We start from the raw sequence: 18,399 nt of genomic DNA, 5'->3' as shown, positions 1-18,399 counted from the left end.
CGCACCTAGAGCCCGTGCTGTAACAAGAGAAGCAACAGCAATGAGAAGTCTGTGCACCGCAACGAAGAGTAGCCCCCTCTGCCCACAGCTAGAGAAAGCCTGCACAGCAACGAAGACTCAACGCAGCCAAAAATAAATAAATAAATAAATAAATAAATAAATAAATAAATAAATAAATAAGAAAATCCCACTAGCAACTCTGCAGATGTGAATACGTTGTCCCTCCTGTGGGGGGCGTGACATACAGATATTCTTTATTTCACAGCCAAGCTACACCCAGCCTCCAGAGAAAAGAAGGCAACTGGGAAACGTGGTCTATAAGGGCCATATGGTCTCAGTTACAACTATACACTCAACTCTGCTGCTGTACTGTGACAGCACCATAGACAACATGTAAAGAAATGGGCATGGCTATGTTCCAATAAACCTTTATTTTTTTTAAAAAAAAAGCAGTGGGCTGGATTTGGTCCATAGGCCCTAGTGTGTCAATCCCTGGCATAGAGTATAATTGTTAAGACTATAGGTTTTTAAGACAGACAGACCCCAGGTTCAAATCCCAATGCTACAATTTCCTAGTTCAGAGACCTAAAGCTAATTATTAAACCTCTCTGAGACTCAGTTTCCTCATCTGGAGTAATATCACTAGCTATTTCCTAAGCTGCTGTAAAGATTAAGGGAGTTAAAATATGTAAAGTGCTTAGAAGAGTGTCTGGTGCCTTATAAGTGATCAGTAAACCCTTGCTGATATAATCCTACTACATCTCAATGAGGTCAGTATTATGATTAGCCCCATTTTAACAGGTGAGACCATCAAGGCTCAGAGAGGTTAAGTGACTTGCCTAAGGTCACACAGCTAATAAGTGGCAGGGCCAGGATCAAACCCAGGCCACCTGCCTCCAGACCCTACATTATTTTTCCTATTCTCATTGACAATTTCTATCATACACAAAAGGAGAGGGACCAGTATGATGGACCCCAGGTAACCAGCTGCCAGCTTCAACAGTGGCAACTCAGGATCCACTTTTCTTTCCTCCATCTTTCCTTTTGCTTTTTCTGGAGTGTTTAAAACAAACCTAAGATATCATATAATTTCCCCTATAAACACTTCCACATGTGTCTCTAGCACATAAGGATTTATTTTTAAAGCAACGGTTCTCAACTGAGGGTGCTTTCTGTCCCCCACTCCCCCACCCCAGGAAACAGTTAGCAATTTAGCAAGTTTTCTCAGGCGCAAACATTTAGCAACATCCAGAGACATTTTTAGTTGTCACAACTGAAGCAGGGCAGGGAGGGGTGGGCTAGCTACTGGCATCCAAGGAGTAGAGGCCAGGAATGCCACTAAGAGCCCCACAACAAAGAATTATCGGGCCCCAAATGTCAGCAGTACTGAGGCTGAGAAACACTGTTGTAAACATAACCAGTCACTCTTACCGCACCTAACAAAATCAATCATTCCATAATACCATCTAGTTCCCAGTCCACGGGATCCCTGATGCTCCCCAAAGTGTCTTCTCACAGATGGTATGTTAGAAACAGAACCCGAACCAGGTCCAGACACTGTATTTGGTTGATGTGTCTCTCAAGTCTCTTCCTTAACAGTTCCTCCTCCCCCTCCCTGTACCTGCTTCCCCTCCAATCATTTATTTGTTAAAGAAACTGGTCATTTGTCATCTAGAATCACCCACCCTCCGAATTTAGCCCACTGCGTCCCTGAGGTGGCATTTCATCCTCCCTTAAAACCCAGTCCCCTAGCTGAGTAGTGAGACCTAGAACTTTGATCAGAGAACAGTGCGACTTGTGTTGGCAAGAACGCTTTGCAGGTGGTGCAGTGTGTGTGTCCTGCTGCTTCGCACCAAAAGGGAAATCACGTCTAGCCGTCTCTCTTTCTGCAACATTAAAATGATAAGATTCCCCCCAAACCTCTCAACAAATAGTTTTAGCCTCTACTGATGATGCTGCCTACATCCATCCTTTCATTAGATCAGTGGTCCTCAATCAGGGGTGATTTTGCCCCCCAGAGGGCATTTGACAATGAAGACATTTGTGATTGTCACAACTGGGGAAGGGGGTGCTACTGGCATCTAGTGGGTAGAAGCCAGGGATACCACTAATACCCTATAATGTACAGGACAGCCCCCAGCTCCGAAGAATGATCCTACCCAGAATGTTGATGCTGCTGATGTTGAGAAATCCTGACCCTGACACTCGGGCCATTCCCTTCTGGGCCTAGGGCTCACCTGTTGATCTGGGTAACATATTGCTTCATCTCCTTCAGGGCCACATCCAGTCTGGTAAAGAGCTGCAGGTAGGCATCCTGGATCTCACGGTCCTCCTGCTTGAGTAGGAAGCTCAAACCCCGGTCCTCCTGGCCAAGGGTTCCAATGGCTGACCCAAAGCTGCTGTTGTTGGGACCCTGGCTTTGGGGGTCCCCATCCACAGCAGGTAGGCACTTCCAGGATGGGGCAGCCATGGTGGTGATGCAGTGCTGGGTGTAGGACATGGGGTTCAGGTGACCTACAGTGGAGGGAGGGAGAGTTCACTTGGAAACAGCCCCCAGACACCCACAAGCCACTTAGAGGTATACAAACTCATTTTAAGGATACCAATGAATGAGAAATATTTCTCTTTTATTTATTTATTTATTTATTTTTCTTTTCTTTTTTCTTTTTTTTTTTTTTTGCAGTACGCGGGCCTCTCACTGTTGTGGCCTCTCCCACTGCGCAGCACAGGCTCCAGACGCACAGGCTCAGCGTCCACGGCTCACGGGCCCAACTGCTCCACAGCATGTGGGATCTTCCCGGACCGGGACACGAACCCATGTCCCCTGCATCGGCAGGTGGACTCTCAACCACTGCGCCACCAGGGAAGCCCTATTTCTCTTTTAAATATTCTTTTAATACATTAAATTACTTCAATAAGAAAGTTTCAGTTTGGTGTTAATATGCTTCTAACTACTGTGATCTTTTTCCTGCCTGGAATGTAGACATGATGGCTGGTCCTCCAGCAGCCATTCTATAAACCATAAGGCATCCTTCAGGATAAAAGCAACATCTAGAGATGGTGGCACAGAAAGATAGAAGGAGCCTGGATCCCTGATGACCGTGGAGCTATCATTCCAGCTCTGGACTGCTGGCCTTCAGACATGCTTCTGTTTAAGTATCTGTAGTGTGAGATCTGGACACAGTTTTTGACAGACACACACAGTTACCTTGCTCTGGGTCAAGGCCGATGAGGGAGGGTTTGCGACCAAAGCGGATGCTGAAGGACCTGCCAACCGAGGTAGTAGTCTTGGGGTAGGACACTTCCATGAGGTTGACGTGGCAATTGGTGGGGCAAAAGTCCAGGCCACAAAGCGGATGGGGTTCCAGGGGTGCTTGTTTGAAGGGCGGGCTGATTCTGCTCTTTAGCTGAGCTGCGAACTGAGAAAGGTAGGGGACATGGAGTCGTGATACAGGGGTCTGGAAATTCTGGCCCACCACCAGTACCCACTTTATCCTGGCCTAGGTCAGACAATCCAAAATTGGACAAAATGTCAATAGTTCCAAATGGAAAAGTAAATTCCCCTGCAGTGCCTTTTACTGGACCCAGATTTCAGGGAAGGCTTGGAGAAATGTGAGGCCTCCAAGTACCTACCCGCGTTCATTTCTCCATTTTAGCTGCACCTGAGCTGTCCTTGAGGAGCATCTCTCCCTGACCCACAGTCTGTGAGGTTCAGGTAAGGTTACCTCCCCATCCTTGCAGAGACTGGTACAGGCCTAGGCAAGGGACCCAAGCCAAGCCAACAAAAGCTCTCTTTGAGTTCCTTTTCTACTGGGGTTGCTAAGGCTAGAGCCATTGGGGGCCATTTTGTCACCACATGAAAAGGAACTGCCTGAGAGCAAAGCCAATACAGAAAAATAAAGTCAAGAGAAAGAGAGAGGCCCTGTTCTTGTAATAGTGTGATATTTGTTTGAGTGCTTAGACACAACCATGCCTGAAGCTCACCTCTGGATGCTTCAGTAATATAAACCAATAAATTCTCCTGTTTGTTTAAGCTAAATCGGGTGGGGTTTTAACATTTACAACGAAAATATCCCGAGTTGAGACCCTGTAGGGTGCAGGCACCTCCTGGTATAAGGCGATCCTCTGGCCGATGCTCTCCAGCTTGGTGTCACAGATGTTGCGGAACTCATAGTGGGACATGGTCCTTATGTTGTTGCTCAGGGCCATAAGCCGCCCACAGTTCTGCACAAAGACACTGTCATCGGTGGCAAAGGCCTCAAGGATCTGCAGAAATATTAACAGCTACTGAGCACTCACTGTGCACCTGGGAGGGTCTTAACGGGTTTATCTGGGGGTGACTACTATACGCCTCATAATACGTGTGTGAGGTCAGCTCTATTACTGGCCCATTTCGCAGATGAGTAAACTGAGGCCACAGGCTGACAAGTCAGTCTCCTAAGCCCCACAGCTACCGAGTGGAGAGGGAGGAACTAGGATGCAGGGCTCCAGGTTAACTCTGAGGACATGGGAATCAGGCTGCCCCACCCCCCAGGGCAGGGCAGCACCCAGCAAGACCTTGGCAGTGAGGCCGAAGCAGCCACGGGGCTCCACGATCTTCTCCAGCACGTGGCACTTGATGCCTGCTGTGCTCACATACTCGTACACCACGCCATGCTCCAGGTGCACGTTGTCCACCGTCAGGCTGACCACAGGGCTGTCCTCGTGCAGGCTCAGCTGGGGACCCAGGGACAGCAGGGGGAAGGCTGGAAGCCAGAGGGACAGGCAACCCTGAGGAGGGAGCACCACCCCACACCAAGCCAGCCTCCTGACCCAGCACCGCAGATGGCTTGTATTGGATGGATGGGGGGACTCAAGTGCTGCAGCTCTGTTCATTTTTGCCAGCCCGCTATCATTCACCTCTTGTTCTAGAAGACTGTCCTTCTAGGAATCTACCCTTGAGCCCCTTTCTCAGTCTATGTGGCTCAGAAAAGGGCCCCCCCCAACCACACCCTCCCCCAGAGGCAAAGACCTGGCCAATCAGCATGTTTGATTTCCTCTATTCATAGTGATTGGTTCAGGAGTGAGTATGTGACCCAAGCTGAGTCAATGAGAGTAAAGTCTGGCACTTTTGTTGGATCTACAAAGAGAAGGAGACATTCTCTTTTTCAACTGGATTCCAAGTTACTAAAGCCACCAGGTGGGAAAAACAGCATGTAAGGGGGAAACCAAAACAGAGGGAGCAGAGCTGAGAACTGGAGAAAAAGAAAGAGCCTCCTCACTATATAAAGTGCTGGACTGAGCCAGACCTGAAGCTTGTTGACCCTACTCAGACTTTTTAGTTTGCTGAGCCAATGTTTTTATGCAGCGCAGTTTCAGTCCTGATTAATATGGGCCCAGAGAGTCTGTGACTCCTCAGAGCCACACAGCCAGGTAGTGATGTATCTAAGGAGAAAGTAGACACTTTATTGGAGTGAACTGCTTTCCTCCCCACCTGCTCCAAAGAGGACCTCTCAACACACACCCTGTCACTCTTTCTCCCCTCACCCTCATACTGTGTCACCACTCGTCAGTTCTTTTGTTGTTTTGTTCACTGTCTGGCTCCCCTCACATCAGTTTCCTGAGGGCAGGGACCTGTCTGCCTTGCTCACTTGTGTCTCCCCAGCTCCTAGAACAGAACCTGGCACATAGTAGGTGCTTCTACTTGTTGAACAGAAGAGTAGAAACTGCCAACTCCTCTCGGCATGGATTACGGTCATCATCAGGGGTCGCCCACATGTTGGGGAAGGAGGCCCACAGCCCTTTCCTCTCAGAGGGGCACAAACTGAGCTCACACCTGCCAGCTGGCCTATCCCCCCTCCCCATCAGCCTGTCCCCTTTAGGACCCCTCAGCCAGGCTGTGGGTGTTTCAGCAGTGTGGGACAGCTCCCCAGCCAACCCCATAAACCCTGGTTCTTTTTTGACCCCATAGTCACCAGCCAGGAGCCCAGAGCTGTTAGACACAGAGGCACCCAAAGCCCCTGGTCGACCCATGGCGTCTGCCCCCACCCCCAGCCCAGCAGAAGTACGGGGCAGAGTCCAGAGAAGCAACCGGAGAGGAGGGGCTATTATTCAAACTACAAGTATTCACTTAGCGCCTACTATGCGCCAGGCACAGTTCAAGGCTCGGAGCATACAGCAAGGAATAAAACAAACAAAATCCCTGCCCTCGGGGAGCTTACGCTAGTGGGGAAAACAGAGAAAAGCAATAAATAACTGTATGATATATGTCAACTAATACACATGGTAAAGAAAAATAAAACAGGATAAGGAGACACTGAGGGACAGAAAGGGCTTATTTAATTACAGCATTCAAGGTGGCCTCTCTGAGGAGGTGACATTTGAGCAGAGAGCTGAGTGAGGTGAGGAGCATGAGGTAAGAAGTACTCAGGGGGACAGCATTCCAGGCGGAGGGAACTGCAAGTGCAAAGGCCCTGGGGCAGGAGTCCATTTGGTATTTAAGAACAAGAGGCTGGAGTGGATGGAGCAGCGAGGGCAAGTGGGAAAGTGCTGAGAGGTGAGGCTGGGGAGCAAGGCTGGGCCTGGAAGACCATGACAAGGACTTGGTCTTTGCCCTGCATAGGGTGGAAGCCACTGGAAGGTTCTGTTCTATTTTTTGAGACTAGCCTACAGGAGGAGAGGTAAGGCAGGGCAGGGAAAAGAGTGCGCAGGCTACTACAATAGTCCTGGTGAGAAATGATGGTGGCTCGGACCAGGCAGCGATGGAGGTGGTGATTCTGGTTGCAAGGGGAAGGTACAGGCAATGAGCCTGGATGCTGGAAGCAAGGTGGTGGGATACAGGAGAAAGAACAGTCAGGGAGAACTCTTGAGTTTGGGGCCTGAGAATCTGGAAGGATGGAGAAGGGACCCTGAGGTGAGGAACAGGCTTCAGAGGAAGGTCAGGAGTTCAATTTTGGCCATGATGCCTGTTAGACATCCGGGGATGTCAGGTAGAATGACAGGTCTGGGGGTCCAGGGAAAAACATGGGAGCTCATTGGTGGACAGACTAACGACAGCCCCTGGGGCTTCCCTGGTGGCGCACTGGTTAAGAATCTGCCTGCCGATGCAGGGGACACGGGTTCGAGCCCTGGTCCGGGAAGATCCCACATGCTGTAGAGCAACTAAGTCTGTGTACCACAACTACTAAGCCTGCACTCTAGAGTCCACGAGCCACAACTACTGAAGCCCGCGTGCCTAGAGTCCGTGCTCTGTAACAAGAGAAGCCATCGCAATGAGAAGCCCGCGCACCGCGACAACGAGTAGCCCCCGCTCGCCGCAACTAGAGAAAGCTCGCACGCAGCAACAAAGACCCAACGCAGCCAAAAATAAAATAAATAAATTTATAAAACAAAACAAAACACTGCACCAAAATATTAAAAGAAAAAGAATAACAACCCCTAAAAAAAACACCCACATCCCATCCCTGGGCCCTGTGTATATGCTATGTTACCTGGCAAGGAGGATTGGGGTTGCAGCTGGAAATAGGGCTGCTAATCAGCTGACTTTACAGTAAGATTATTCCAGATGATCCAGGTGAAACCAGTGTAATCACAAGGGTTCTCAAATGGGGAAGATGGAATCAGGAGAGTTAGAATTAGGGAGATGGCAGTGTGAGAAGGACACAGGCCAACACTGCTAGCTCTGAAGATGGAGGAAGGGGGCCATGAGCCAAGCTTCTAGAACCCGAAACAGGCAAGTGAATGGATTCTCCCATAGAGCCACAGAAAGGAATGCAGCCCTGCTGACACCTTGATTATAGCCTGGTGAGTCTCATTTCAGACTCCTGACCTCCAGAACTGTAACATAATAAATGTGTGTTGTTTTAAACCACCAGGTTTGCGGTAGTTTGTTACAGCAGCAGTCAGAGACTAACACAGAACCCATGGCGTCGAGATGGACTGGATGGGATTGGGAGGAGTGTGGACACAGAGGAGGACCCAGTCCCTGCTGGCATCTCCATCACACGGCCCACCTGTCCTGTTACCTGAGTTGGACTGGTCTTCCTCTCGGGCCCCCTCGCCACTAGGGTCCTCGCTGGGGGCCTCCCGGGCCTCCTGGGCATCCTCGTGGGTGTGGTAGACCCACTGGTACAGGCCCTGTGCAGGGAGCAGAGTAAGAGGGGCGGCCACGACGCCAGGAGCCCAGGGAGGAAGGGAAGGGGCCAAGGTGCACACTGTTCCCTAATTCCAAAGCTCAGGCTTTTAGCCTGTCGGCAACACCACCTTCAGAGAGCCCTCCCAGACTTCACTCTGGAACCTTCCTGAGGGACCTGCAGTCACACTCAGCCCTCACTGTCTATAGTCTATGCTCCACACAGAAGCCAGGGAAGGAGGAGCCTTAGGAAATGTAAGTCAGCTCCATGGGAGCAGAAACCTTGTCTCTCCCGTGGCCCCAGGGCCTCGAAACATGCCAGGCACACAGCAGGTGCTCAATAAACACTTATTAAATGAACCAATGAGTTAGGATCACCCTCCACAGAACTCTGGCCCCCAACCCAAGTATAACATCAATTTTTTACCGCTGACGTGACTATTTGCCCAATGTGCCCATGTGGTAAGGAAAGAGGGTCTTATCACACCCATTTCACAGCTGTGAAAACTGAGGCCATGAGGTTTAGGAAGTAGAGAGGTCCTAGAGCCCAAGCCCAGCTCAGCCCTGCCAGGTAGGCAGCCCCACCCCACCCAAAACGCTGTGGTGCCTTCGGGCTTTTCCCCAGAGAAGGGAACGTGGTCCTCAGCCCCTACCCCAACGAGCAGGGCTTCCCTGATCCCCTTAGCTGCCAGGTGGCTCACCAGGGCCTCTTCTCGGTGGCTCCGGAAAGCCTGGAAGTGCTCCAGGACATCTGAGGCTCCATCGTTCATCACGTTGTTGCCATTGACCTTCAGGATGCACTGGCCAGCACAGAGGCCTGCGGCCACAGCCTCAGAGCCTAAAGGGGACAAGAGTGCTCGAGGCTGGATGCCAGGCGAAGAGAGCCCGGGGCAGTGCCAGGCAAGGACAAGTAACCAGACGAACCTGTCCCCCACCCCACCCGCCACCCCAACTCCCCCAAATGCCACCTCCATCCCCCGCACCCTGTGGCCACTCTCCACCCCATGCCAGTGGGCAGGACGGGGTCTGGCATTCCCATTTCGCAGAAGAAGAGACTGAGGTTCAGAGAAGTAGCAGCTAGCCCAAGGTCACGCAGCAAGGGAGGCTGGACTTGAACCCAGAAACGTTTCACTCTAGAGCTTCATCTCCTTTAAAGTCCCACTACAACCCATGATACTGGGGCCAGGATCAGCCCCATTTTGCAGACAGGCAGACAGAGGCTCGGAGAGGCAAAGTGACTCTCTCAAGGTCACATGCCTAGGATAAGGCAGGTTTCGAATCCAGGTCTACCAGACTCTAAGGGCATGTTTTCTCAACTATACCACAAGTCCCAAACTGCAGGGCTTGGACCCCAGGGTTTTGTGTGGTTAATATGAAGGGTCTAGAAATGCAAGTGAATGTCGAGGTTTGTACACAGGAAAAAAATCAGGCCTGCATGGTGTGATGGTGACAAGTACAGGCCTGGACCCCAGGAGCCCGGGTTCACATTCTGGCTCTGCCATTGACCAACTGTGTGACCTCAGGCAAGTTCCATAACCTCTCTGTGCCTTGGCTGCCTCATCTGTAAAATGAAGACACTAATAATATCTACTCATAGGGTTCTTGAGAGATTCGGTGAGTTGAAACATGTTAAACATTTAGCCCCGTGCCTGGCTCTTAGTAAGGACTCAAGAAATATCAGCTGTCTTACTATTTTTGCCTAGTTTGCCTATAAACACCTATTCTGCTCTAAGGCAGGGTTTCTCACCTCGACACTTACTGACATTCTGGGCTGCGTGATTCTCTGTTGCGGGGAGCTGTCCTGGGCACTGTAGGATTGTTCTGCACCATCCCTGCTCTCTACCTGTGAGATGCCAGTAGCACCCGCACCCCAAGTTATAACCACCAAAGATGTCTCCAGACATTGTCAGATGTCTCTGGAGAGTGAAACTGCCCCCAGCTGCGAACCACTGCTTTAGGGATAAATAAAATTAAAATCTACTTTAAGATATTAACAAATTCTCAGTAGCTTTCTATCGTGACGTGCACTTTCGATCAATACATATTAAAAGTACAACTATGACCACGAGAGTGGGCAATGAATGTTGAAACTTTAAAAACGGGGCCCTCAGATGCAAAGAGGGCTCCTGGACAGGGTAACCTCTTAAACAGCACACAAGGAGAAGGCAATAAGAAATCAGAGGTCTCAAACTGCTGGCCTATGGGCTGGATCTATCTGGCCACAGAAGTGTGGTCAAATTCCTATTTCCGCTTTCTTTAAAAAAATCAAATCTGGGGCTTCCCTGGTGGCGCAGTGGTTGAGAGTCCGCCTGCCGATGCAGGGGACACGGGTTCGTGCCCCGGTCCGGGAAGATCCCACATGCTGCGGAGCGGCTGGGCCCGTGAGCCATGACCGCTGGGCCAGCGCGTCCGGAGCCTGTGCTCCGCAACGGGAGGGGCCACAACAGCGAGAGGCCCGTGTACCGCAAAAAAAAAAAAAAAAAAAAAAAAAAATCAAATCTGGCAGGAGGAGGTCCACATTCCTGCCTGGCAATAATGAGCTTCAGCTGGAGAAAAACTGCCCCTTTTTGAGTGAACACGTATTTTTCTCACTTTGCCATAGTTCTCACCACTCCCTAGTGCCTTCATTTTAGGTGCCCATTTGTAACTGCCTGACCCCCCTCCACAAGCGTTTGCAAGCCTTGGCTTCAAGCAAAGAAGGTAAGTGCTAATGGTGCACTAAGAGGCACAGGCCTGGACGTAATGGTTTGGGCGCCTCTGAACTCCTTCCACAGACACACACACAGACCCATCTCCCCAAAGCTCCCCTCTCCATCTCTCAGGCTCCCGCTCACCTCTCCCCACAGCATAGACGTAGGGCGGGGCAGCTCCGCGGATCTGGAAGCACAGAGCCTCTGGACGATCGGGGACTTTGATAGTCCTGCACCAAGCAAAAGCAGCCATAAGGTAAAGCAGTACCACTCCCGACAGCCCAGGGGCTCACCCTGGGAGCCCCTGCCCCCCAGGCTTTTGGGAAATCAAACCCCAAAGAGCAGCAGCACCACGCTGTCCAAATGTACAGGGAAACCTCGTCTAACCAAAGCCCACGGCAGCAGGATCTCTGATTGATCAGAACCAGCAGGTGGCCCACCCTCGGAGATTCACTCCATGCACAGAAATTCCCACTCGCCCTCCTACCCCTTCTCCATCATTCTCTTGGCGAGAGGAGGCCTCGTGGCAGCCAGACCAGCACCTTGGCCGGTGAATATTTTATTCAATAATCACAGATTTGGGATAGTGACAAGTGACCCAGCACATCTTAGTGCTGACTGTGGGAAAATGCCCATGTGTCCCCCAGAGAGCATGATTTGAAAGCCCAGGTGTTGGCCATTCTGCGGTGGGTCACCAGGGCAGAGTGGGCAACACCTTCCCAGGGTCATACAGCAGGTGTCATTAATCCAGGGGCTTCCCTACCAAGGGCGTGCCCCTTACATTGGGCCTTGCATCGTCCCCACCTGCCAGATAAAGCCGTCTTGAGAGCCTGTTCTCAAACCCCAGGTATTTCTGGAACTTGAAGCAGGAACGTTCCACCTTGGTGATTTCTGCCACTTCTACATACCAACCAAACTATCAATCATTTCCCTAAATTGACACATCTTTTTACTGAAATAATCCTATTTAAAACTTTCCATCACTCTCATCAATAGAAAACCGGGAGCATCTGCCTTAAATAGAAGGGAGAAGTGAAAACCAAATCCACAGGTTATAAAATAGAAAATGCTTCTCCCTGTACCTATATCTGGTACCCGACCACTTCTCACCACCCCACCATTGCCACGCAGGGCTGGGCCACCAGCCTCCTTACCACTCCCCCTGCTTCCACCTCTGCCCCTGACAATCTAGCCCCACCTGCAGCCAGAGAGATTCGGCCAGAACCTACATCAGATCGTGCCACCCCTCTGCTCAGAACCTTCCAGCTCCATGGTCCTTACTGTGGGCACAGGCCCTATAGGGCCTGGCTGACCTCATCGCCCAGCCCTCTTTCTCATTCACGCTCCTCCAGCCCCATCAGCTTCCTCATTGTTCTTCAAACACACCAGCCACAGTTCCACCCCAGGGCCTTTGCACTCGCTGTTTCCTCTGCCTGGAACCCTCCTCCTCCAGAAGTCCCCTTGACTCGCTCCCTTACCTCCTTCAGGTCTTCACCTCAGCTCTCAGTGGCATCTCCCTGACCACCACCTCTCCACACAGCCCATCTCCTGTCCCAGCTTTATATATTGGTCCACACTCACTACTACCTGAACTACCTGGCTCAGTATGTCTCTTACTCTTCTGCTTTGTTTTTTTGTCTGTCTCCTACTCTACCCTCCAAACAGACTGAGATCTACGAGGGTAGAAATGAATCTATCCAGACGGGGCTGCGTCCTCAGAGCCTGAAACACCAGTGGGCACACAGCAGGCACTCAAACATCTGTCGACTGAACAAAGGCAGCAGCACTGTGTCACGTGCCTCTGCAGAAGGAGCCCGAACCACAGGGAATCGGGACGGCTCGGGCCCCCACCAACACCTCTAGGACTCGGGCAACTCCTCAAGCTGAGAGGAAGGTCACCAGACACTCCACCCGGGGGGGGGACACTCACTCTTTGGCCTTGGTGGCTACCAGGAGACGCAGCGGGCGGCGGGAACAGAAAGACTGGCTGAGGATGGACTCCACCTCTGAGAAGGGCCGCAGGAACACCAGGTCCTCGTTGACGGAGTAGATCTTCCTCCCCACCTGCAGGCCGGCCATCTGGGCGGGGGTGGAGCGGGAGACAAGCACACCAGGTAACTGGCCCCTCCCCTCCCTTCTCCTCCTCACTAAGGAGCCTTGAATGCATTCAGGCAGCACAGATCCGGCACCAGGCACCAAGCGCGACCAGCGGGAGCCCCCCAGGGCAACCCCGCTCCCCTCTGTGGTAAGCAGTTAGGGCGCCCGGGAGACCCGTTCTGGCCAACGAGCTATGGAGGGAGGCCTACAGGGGGCGCTAACGGGAAAGACGCTTTTCCCCTGAGGAGGAGCTGTCAGTCCGCCCGTGCTTCCCGCCCAGCCGTGCGAGGACACGAGGCATGGACCTGGGGCGGCCACCTTGTGACCACGAGGGCTTGGCCAGGAAAGTCAAAGAGACATCGACCCCGAACCAAGACACAGCCACCTCCTTCTCACTGCTTATGTTTTTAGAAAAATGAAGCCCCACGGTTCCTGCCATGTATGTGGCTGTTTGCAGCCGTACACATTGCTAATCGCTACGAGGAAGCAACCAGAGCACCTGGACAAAGCGGCAGGTGCCTCTCTCCCACCCACCTGCACACCCCCTGGGAACAGCTGAGAGGACCCGGGGCTGAATCCTTGGCTGTCCTCCTCCAGACCTGGTATCCACGTCACAGCAACCCCGGATATTTTTTCCATAATTGGAGCTGATTCAGACCCTTGGGTCGTTTTCATGCACCACCCCGTACGCTCAGCAGGGGGAGCTGGTGGCACATGCTGGGAGGGCAGCCCCAAGCCGTGGGTTCTGCAGACAAGACGGCCCCACACTCAGTTTCCCCACCAGGGCAATGAACGAGGAGGGACCACTGACATCCCAGGGCTTTCTGAGCTGGCCTGCTTCGAGAAACGAGGAGAGATGCCCCACTTTCCCATCCGCACCCAGCCCGAGCCAGGGTGGCCCCTCTGAGCGGCCTCACCTCTGCCAGAGAGCCCCTCTGGACCGACTTCACCACCACGGCCTTGTTCTTCTCCTCGATGTCGAAGCCATAGTCGTCTTCCTGGGGCAGGATCTGAGGGTCCGAGGCAGGAGAGATGGTGAGGCAGGGAGGGGGGCCTGGAGCCAACCCCACCTTGGCCCCCATGGTGAGAACCGTGATCCTGCCAGCTCTTTCGTGCCCCAGATCTACTCAGGGTACAGATTGGGGGGTCGGGTGCGGCAGGATGGATTTAAACACTAGCAGCACCCAGGACACAGAAGATGCTCAATACGTATCTGTCACGTGAAGACCCGCCACTGGGCTCGTGCTTCAGCCTGGTGCTGACCACATGTATTTGTTTACTTTTCATCGCCCGTCTCCCCTTCCTCTCCCCACCCTGAGGACAGAGCCTCCTTATTTATGCACCACTGTCTCCTCATCTGCTGGCATACAGTAGGTGCTCAATAACAACTTACTGGCTTAATGAATAAAATAGATCCAAAGGTGTCCAGCCACCAAGAACTTGGGGACAGGAAGGGGGTTTAGGGAGGAGTCATCCCTCCCCATCACAGGATGACAGGCAGGTTGGTGGGTTCGGTGGGGGGGGGTCAGTGGTGGTGGGGATACAGGGAAATGCATTTATTCATTCAATAAATATTTGCTGAGCTGCTGCCTATTATACGGGCCAGGTACTTTACCGTTCCAGAAACAGCACTGAACAAGACAGACAGTTCCTGCCCTTGTGCAGCTGACTATCTACTGGGGGAGACAGAGTACAAACAAATAAAGAACTATAGAATGTGGTGCAGGGAGTGTATGTAGTTTGAATTAAAACAAATGACTTAAAGGGACAGGATGTGGTGTGGCAGCGGGGCCAGAGAAGGTGATATCTGAGCTGAGACATGAATGAAGTGAGGAACAGAAGTTTATAAAGGGTGGAGAAAAGTGCTTCAGGCGGAGGGCACAGCATGTGCAAAGGCCCTGAGTCAGGCTCCAAGGTACTGGAGGATAAGAAAGAAGATCAGGGTGGCTGGAGTGGCTGGGGTGGGTGGGATAAGGAAGGGGAGAGCACAGGAGATGAAGCTGGAGAGGCATGATGAGTCTTGAAGGCCATGGTGAGAGACCGGATTTATCCTAAGTGTGATCACTGGAGGGCTTTGTTGTGCAATAAACTGGACTTGGAACAGCAGCCCCCATAAGTACTATAGGAAAGAAGTTAATGGAGCTGCCTTTCCATCAGGTGGACTTCGGCCTCAACTCTGGCAATGACAAGAGACCTAACCTCTCCAAGCCTCTCTCCCGGTTGCCTGCTGTGGGCCAGGCCTTAAGATGGAGGCTGCTGCTCACCAGTGGGAGAGAAACAGGATTTGGTGGGCTAGTCTAGTAAAATATCTGAACAGGATGGTAAATGTTCTACCTTAACTGCAAGGCTATTTACAGCAACTGAACAAGGACAGGGTAACAGCCCAGAAAACACAAGGTTTTGGTGTGCAGGAGGAGTCATTTCAGGAGGCCATCCTCCCTGCACAAGGCTAGGCTGGGGTGTGGGGCAGACAAGGGGAGATGGGAAGGAAAAGAAAAGGAGCCCAGCGAGCCCAATCTCATCTGTCAAGAGGGTAGTCTGTCCAGTAAAGCAACCTGGCCTCTGGGCAGTGTTGCCAGCCACCACCTAGAATCCCCCATACTCTTGGGTATTCCAAGCTGACCTCAACTTCTCCAGCCATAACCTGAAGGTTGCCCAGTTCCTGGGCTTGCAGGTGGGTCTGGGAAGGAAGATGCAGCAGCACAGCTCTGCTCCTACCAGCAGGCGCTTGGCCAGAATGTTCTCCACCAGCTTGAAGTCGCTGCGAAGCTGTTTGTTCTTGCTGCTGGTTCCCTCCATCTCCTCGTCTGCGTGGAAACGGAAGTACTGGGACTCATCCTTGAACTCGCTCTTCTCTAGCACTGTGAACCCACAGACATGCACGTACAAGGTCAGGCTCACACAGGAAGCTTTCAGGAGCATCTGCCAACTGGCAGCCACGGGCCGGAACCAGCCCCTGGACAAGTTTGGTTTGGCCAGCACGGTGCTCTATTAAGTAAAATCCTGTGCCAATACTAACATATTAGGATATTCATCATAAAAGCCTGGCTTTCTGACTTCCCTTGAAAAATCTGAACTCGCTCCACCTGCTATAAAGGCATGTTACAAAGCCATGGTAACAAAACCTGTGTGGAACCACAGCAGAAGCAGATTAAAAGCCAGCAGAAGAGAACAGCAATCACATAAGAGGACACTGTGTTTATGGGAACTCAGCATGTGATGGATGATGAACGATCACACGGAGTGTTCCACAGATGGTATGGGGAAAACTGACTCACGGGGAAAAAAAAGAAAACCGGATCCCTACCTCATACCATATATAACAATAAATCCAAAAGGATTTATTGTTATATATGGTATGAGGTAGGGATCCGGTTTTATTTATTTATTAATTATTTAATTAATTTAATTTAATTAATTAATTAATTATTAATCCTTTTGGATTAAAGACCTAAATAGGAACAGAAAAGCTAAAGCTCACCAAACAAAATGCTCTGTCCTAGAGCAGAAAAGGAGTTCACATACAAGACCCCCCAAAAAGCACTATGATAAAGTTAAGGACTCCCACTCAGTAGGAAGGCCATAGGCAGGCCACAGATTCAAAACTAATTGTACTGTCTAAAACCAACAAAGAATAAATACGTAGAATATACAGGAAACTCCAACAAATCAACCAGACTTTGAAAGCTGGGAAACTCATAGATAAAAGGGCAAAGGATAGAATGGGCAATTAACATATGGGAAAATCTAAGCAGGCAGCAATTATATGAAAAGGAACTCACCCTCTGATCATCAGAAAGAGACCACAGTGAAACCCTTTAGACCAGGGACTAACACACTCAGTCCCTGTGGGCCAAATGTGGCCCACTCCTGCTTTTTATAAATAAAGTTTTATTGGGACACAGCCACACCCATTTATTTACATATTGTCTGGGGATGCTTTGGGGCCACAATGAGAGAAATAAATAATTGCAAGAGACTGTATGGTCCACAAAATCTAAAATATTTAACTATCTGGGCCTTTGCAGAGAAAGTCTTCTGACCTCTGTTCTACGACAAGGCAGGAAAATGAATAAAAAGAACCAGTAACAATCAGCATGTGATGTGGTCCCTGTGGATTACAATTTAACTAAATACCTTCTCGTGCAGGGCACGCCGGGGATACAGGCTTAAGTTCACTTACTCCGCAGACAAAGAAGGACCTGCTGCACCCCTTTTAAAGACAGGAAGACTGAAGCCCAGAGGAGCTAAATAAACTGCTCAAGGTCACAGAGCCCAGGCTCCTCCTCTTCACCATACTGCCCAGCCTGGCCTGGCAGATGGGGGCGAGGACAGATTAAATAAAGGGGAGACATCGAGGCAGTCGTCTGAAGTCAGCAGGTCCCTGAAAGAAGGACAAGCAGCTGCCTTAGCTTCGCGATGTCCCCTCCATCCCCGAAGACCTTTGGTGACATGAAAAGTCTCAGGAGCCCTTCCCTGCCATCTCCTTTCTTTCCCGGAACAGCTAGCTGTTTGTGAGCACCGTTCTCAGGCCACCTCCATTACCTCCTTGGAGACAACAGACACACAAATTGCTGCTTTCCCCAGGGCTGGGAGCCAGGCCCCAGGAGGCCGGCCGGCTGCCCCTCCACTGTAAACACGAGGCTAAAAGACTCAGGGAGTGGGAAGAGGAAGCACCGTGTTGTGTCTCGTGTCTCGGCTGAAATATGTGGGGAAACGTCTGGAATCCCGGAGTCCGGGAGCTCAGCCAGGTGAGAGCCAACCACTCCGAACTTCCAGTCGAGGCCACTGGCCAGGCTTCATGAGACTGGCACAGACCCACGTTCAAATCCCTGCCCCTCCCAACTTCATGGCCGTTTGGCCTCTCTGAGCCTCAGGTTCCTCATCTGTGGGGATAATAACCACCGACTTCCCGGGGGGGCTGCGAGGATTAAATGGTGAGCCTCAGTTTCCCTGTATGTGCCTAAGGCACTGGACCGCTGGCCTCTGGGTCCCTCCCCGGGGACACCTCAGAGCCCCGGGAGCTCGGGTCGGACACCACGGGAGGTGCCACACAGGCCCCGCCCCACGCTCCACCCTGCACCCTAGCCTGCATTCTGCAGCGGCCACAACCCTAGGAGCTGGCCCTTTCCTCTCTCAGCCTATCTTTGAGTTCGTGGCAGGAACAAGGGAGCAAGGGCCGTGCCCTGCAATTTGTCTCCCTGAGCGACCCTGAGGGTGTTGCTGTTACCCAGGGCCACCCCCTCCGCAATGTCCTCAGCCAGCCGCCTTCCCGAAATAGTAGCTGGGGTGGACCCCTAATTACTCTCACCCACAAATGAGAGGCTCTGCCCAGCTGACGGGAGTTGGGGATGGAGCTGCGAGGGCCCCCCCGCAGGGAACAGAGCGGCTTTCGGGAATGACCGAGGCTGCCGGGCTCCCGACCTGCCCCAGGGTGAGTCCCAACCCCACAAAGCCGTGGCCACGCTGAGCTCAGACGGGAAGGGAAAGATGGGGAAACTG

General features: G+C 51.7%; 1 protein-coding gene across 10 annotated transcripts in view; it reads right to left on the bottom strand.

The window, feature by feature from the left end:
- The window catches only part of PREX1 (phosphatidylinositol-3,4,5-trisphosphate dependent Rac exchange factor 1), a 194,972-nt gene that overhangs the window by 20,949 nt on the left and 155,624 nt on the right, over nt 1-18,399 (bottom strand). For 4 of the 10 annotated variants that reach the window (XM_067014051.1, XM_067014053.1, XM_067014055.1 and 1 more), the window contains 10 exons: nt 15,616-15,758; nt 13,815-13,907; nt 12,731-12,879; nt 10,945-11,030; nt 8,812-8,948; nt 7,992-8,115; nt 4,558-4,745; nt 4,105-4,266; nt 3,209-3,419; nt 2,238-2,514 (listed from right to left, as the gene is read on the bottom strand). In XM_067014051.1, the coding sequence (XP_066870152.1) occupies nt 2,238-2,514; nt 3,209-3,419; nt 4,105-4,266; nt 4,558-4,745; nt 7,992-8,115; nt 8,812-8,948; nt 10,945-11,030; nt 12,731-12,879; nt 13,815-13,907; nt 15,616-15,758 (1,570 nt within the window). The remainder of the gene's footprint in view (nt 1-2,237; nt 2,515-3,208; nt 3,420-4,104; nt 4,267-4,557; nt 4,746-7,991; nt 8,116-8,811; nt 8,949-10,944; nt 11,031-12,730; nt 12,880-13,814; nt 13,908-15,615; nt 15,759-18,399) is intronic. The other 6 variants (XM_059036024.2, XM_059036029.2, XM_067014056.1 and 3 more) reach the window with 3 other exon arrangements.

This window comes from Kogia breviceps, chromosome 14 (genome assembly GCF_026419965.1).
Source record: "Kogia breviceps isolate mKogBre1 chromosome 14, mKogBre1 haplotype 1, whole genome shotgun sequence".
Lineage (NCBI taxonomy): Eukaryota > Metazoa > Chordata > Mammalia > Artiodactyla > Physeteridae > Kogia > Kogia breviceps.
This window is presented reverse-complemented; position numbering and strand designations above follow the sequence as displayed.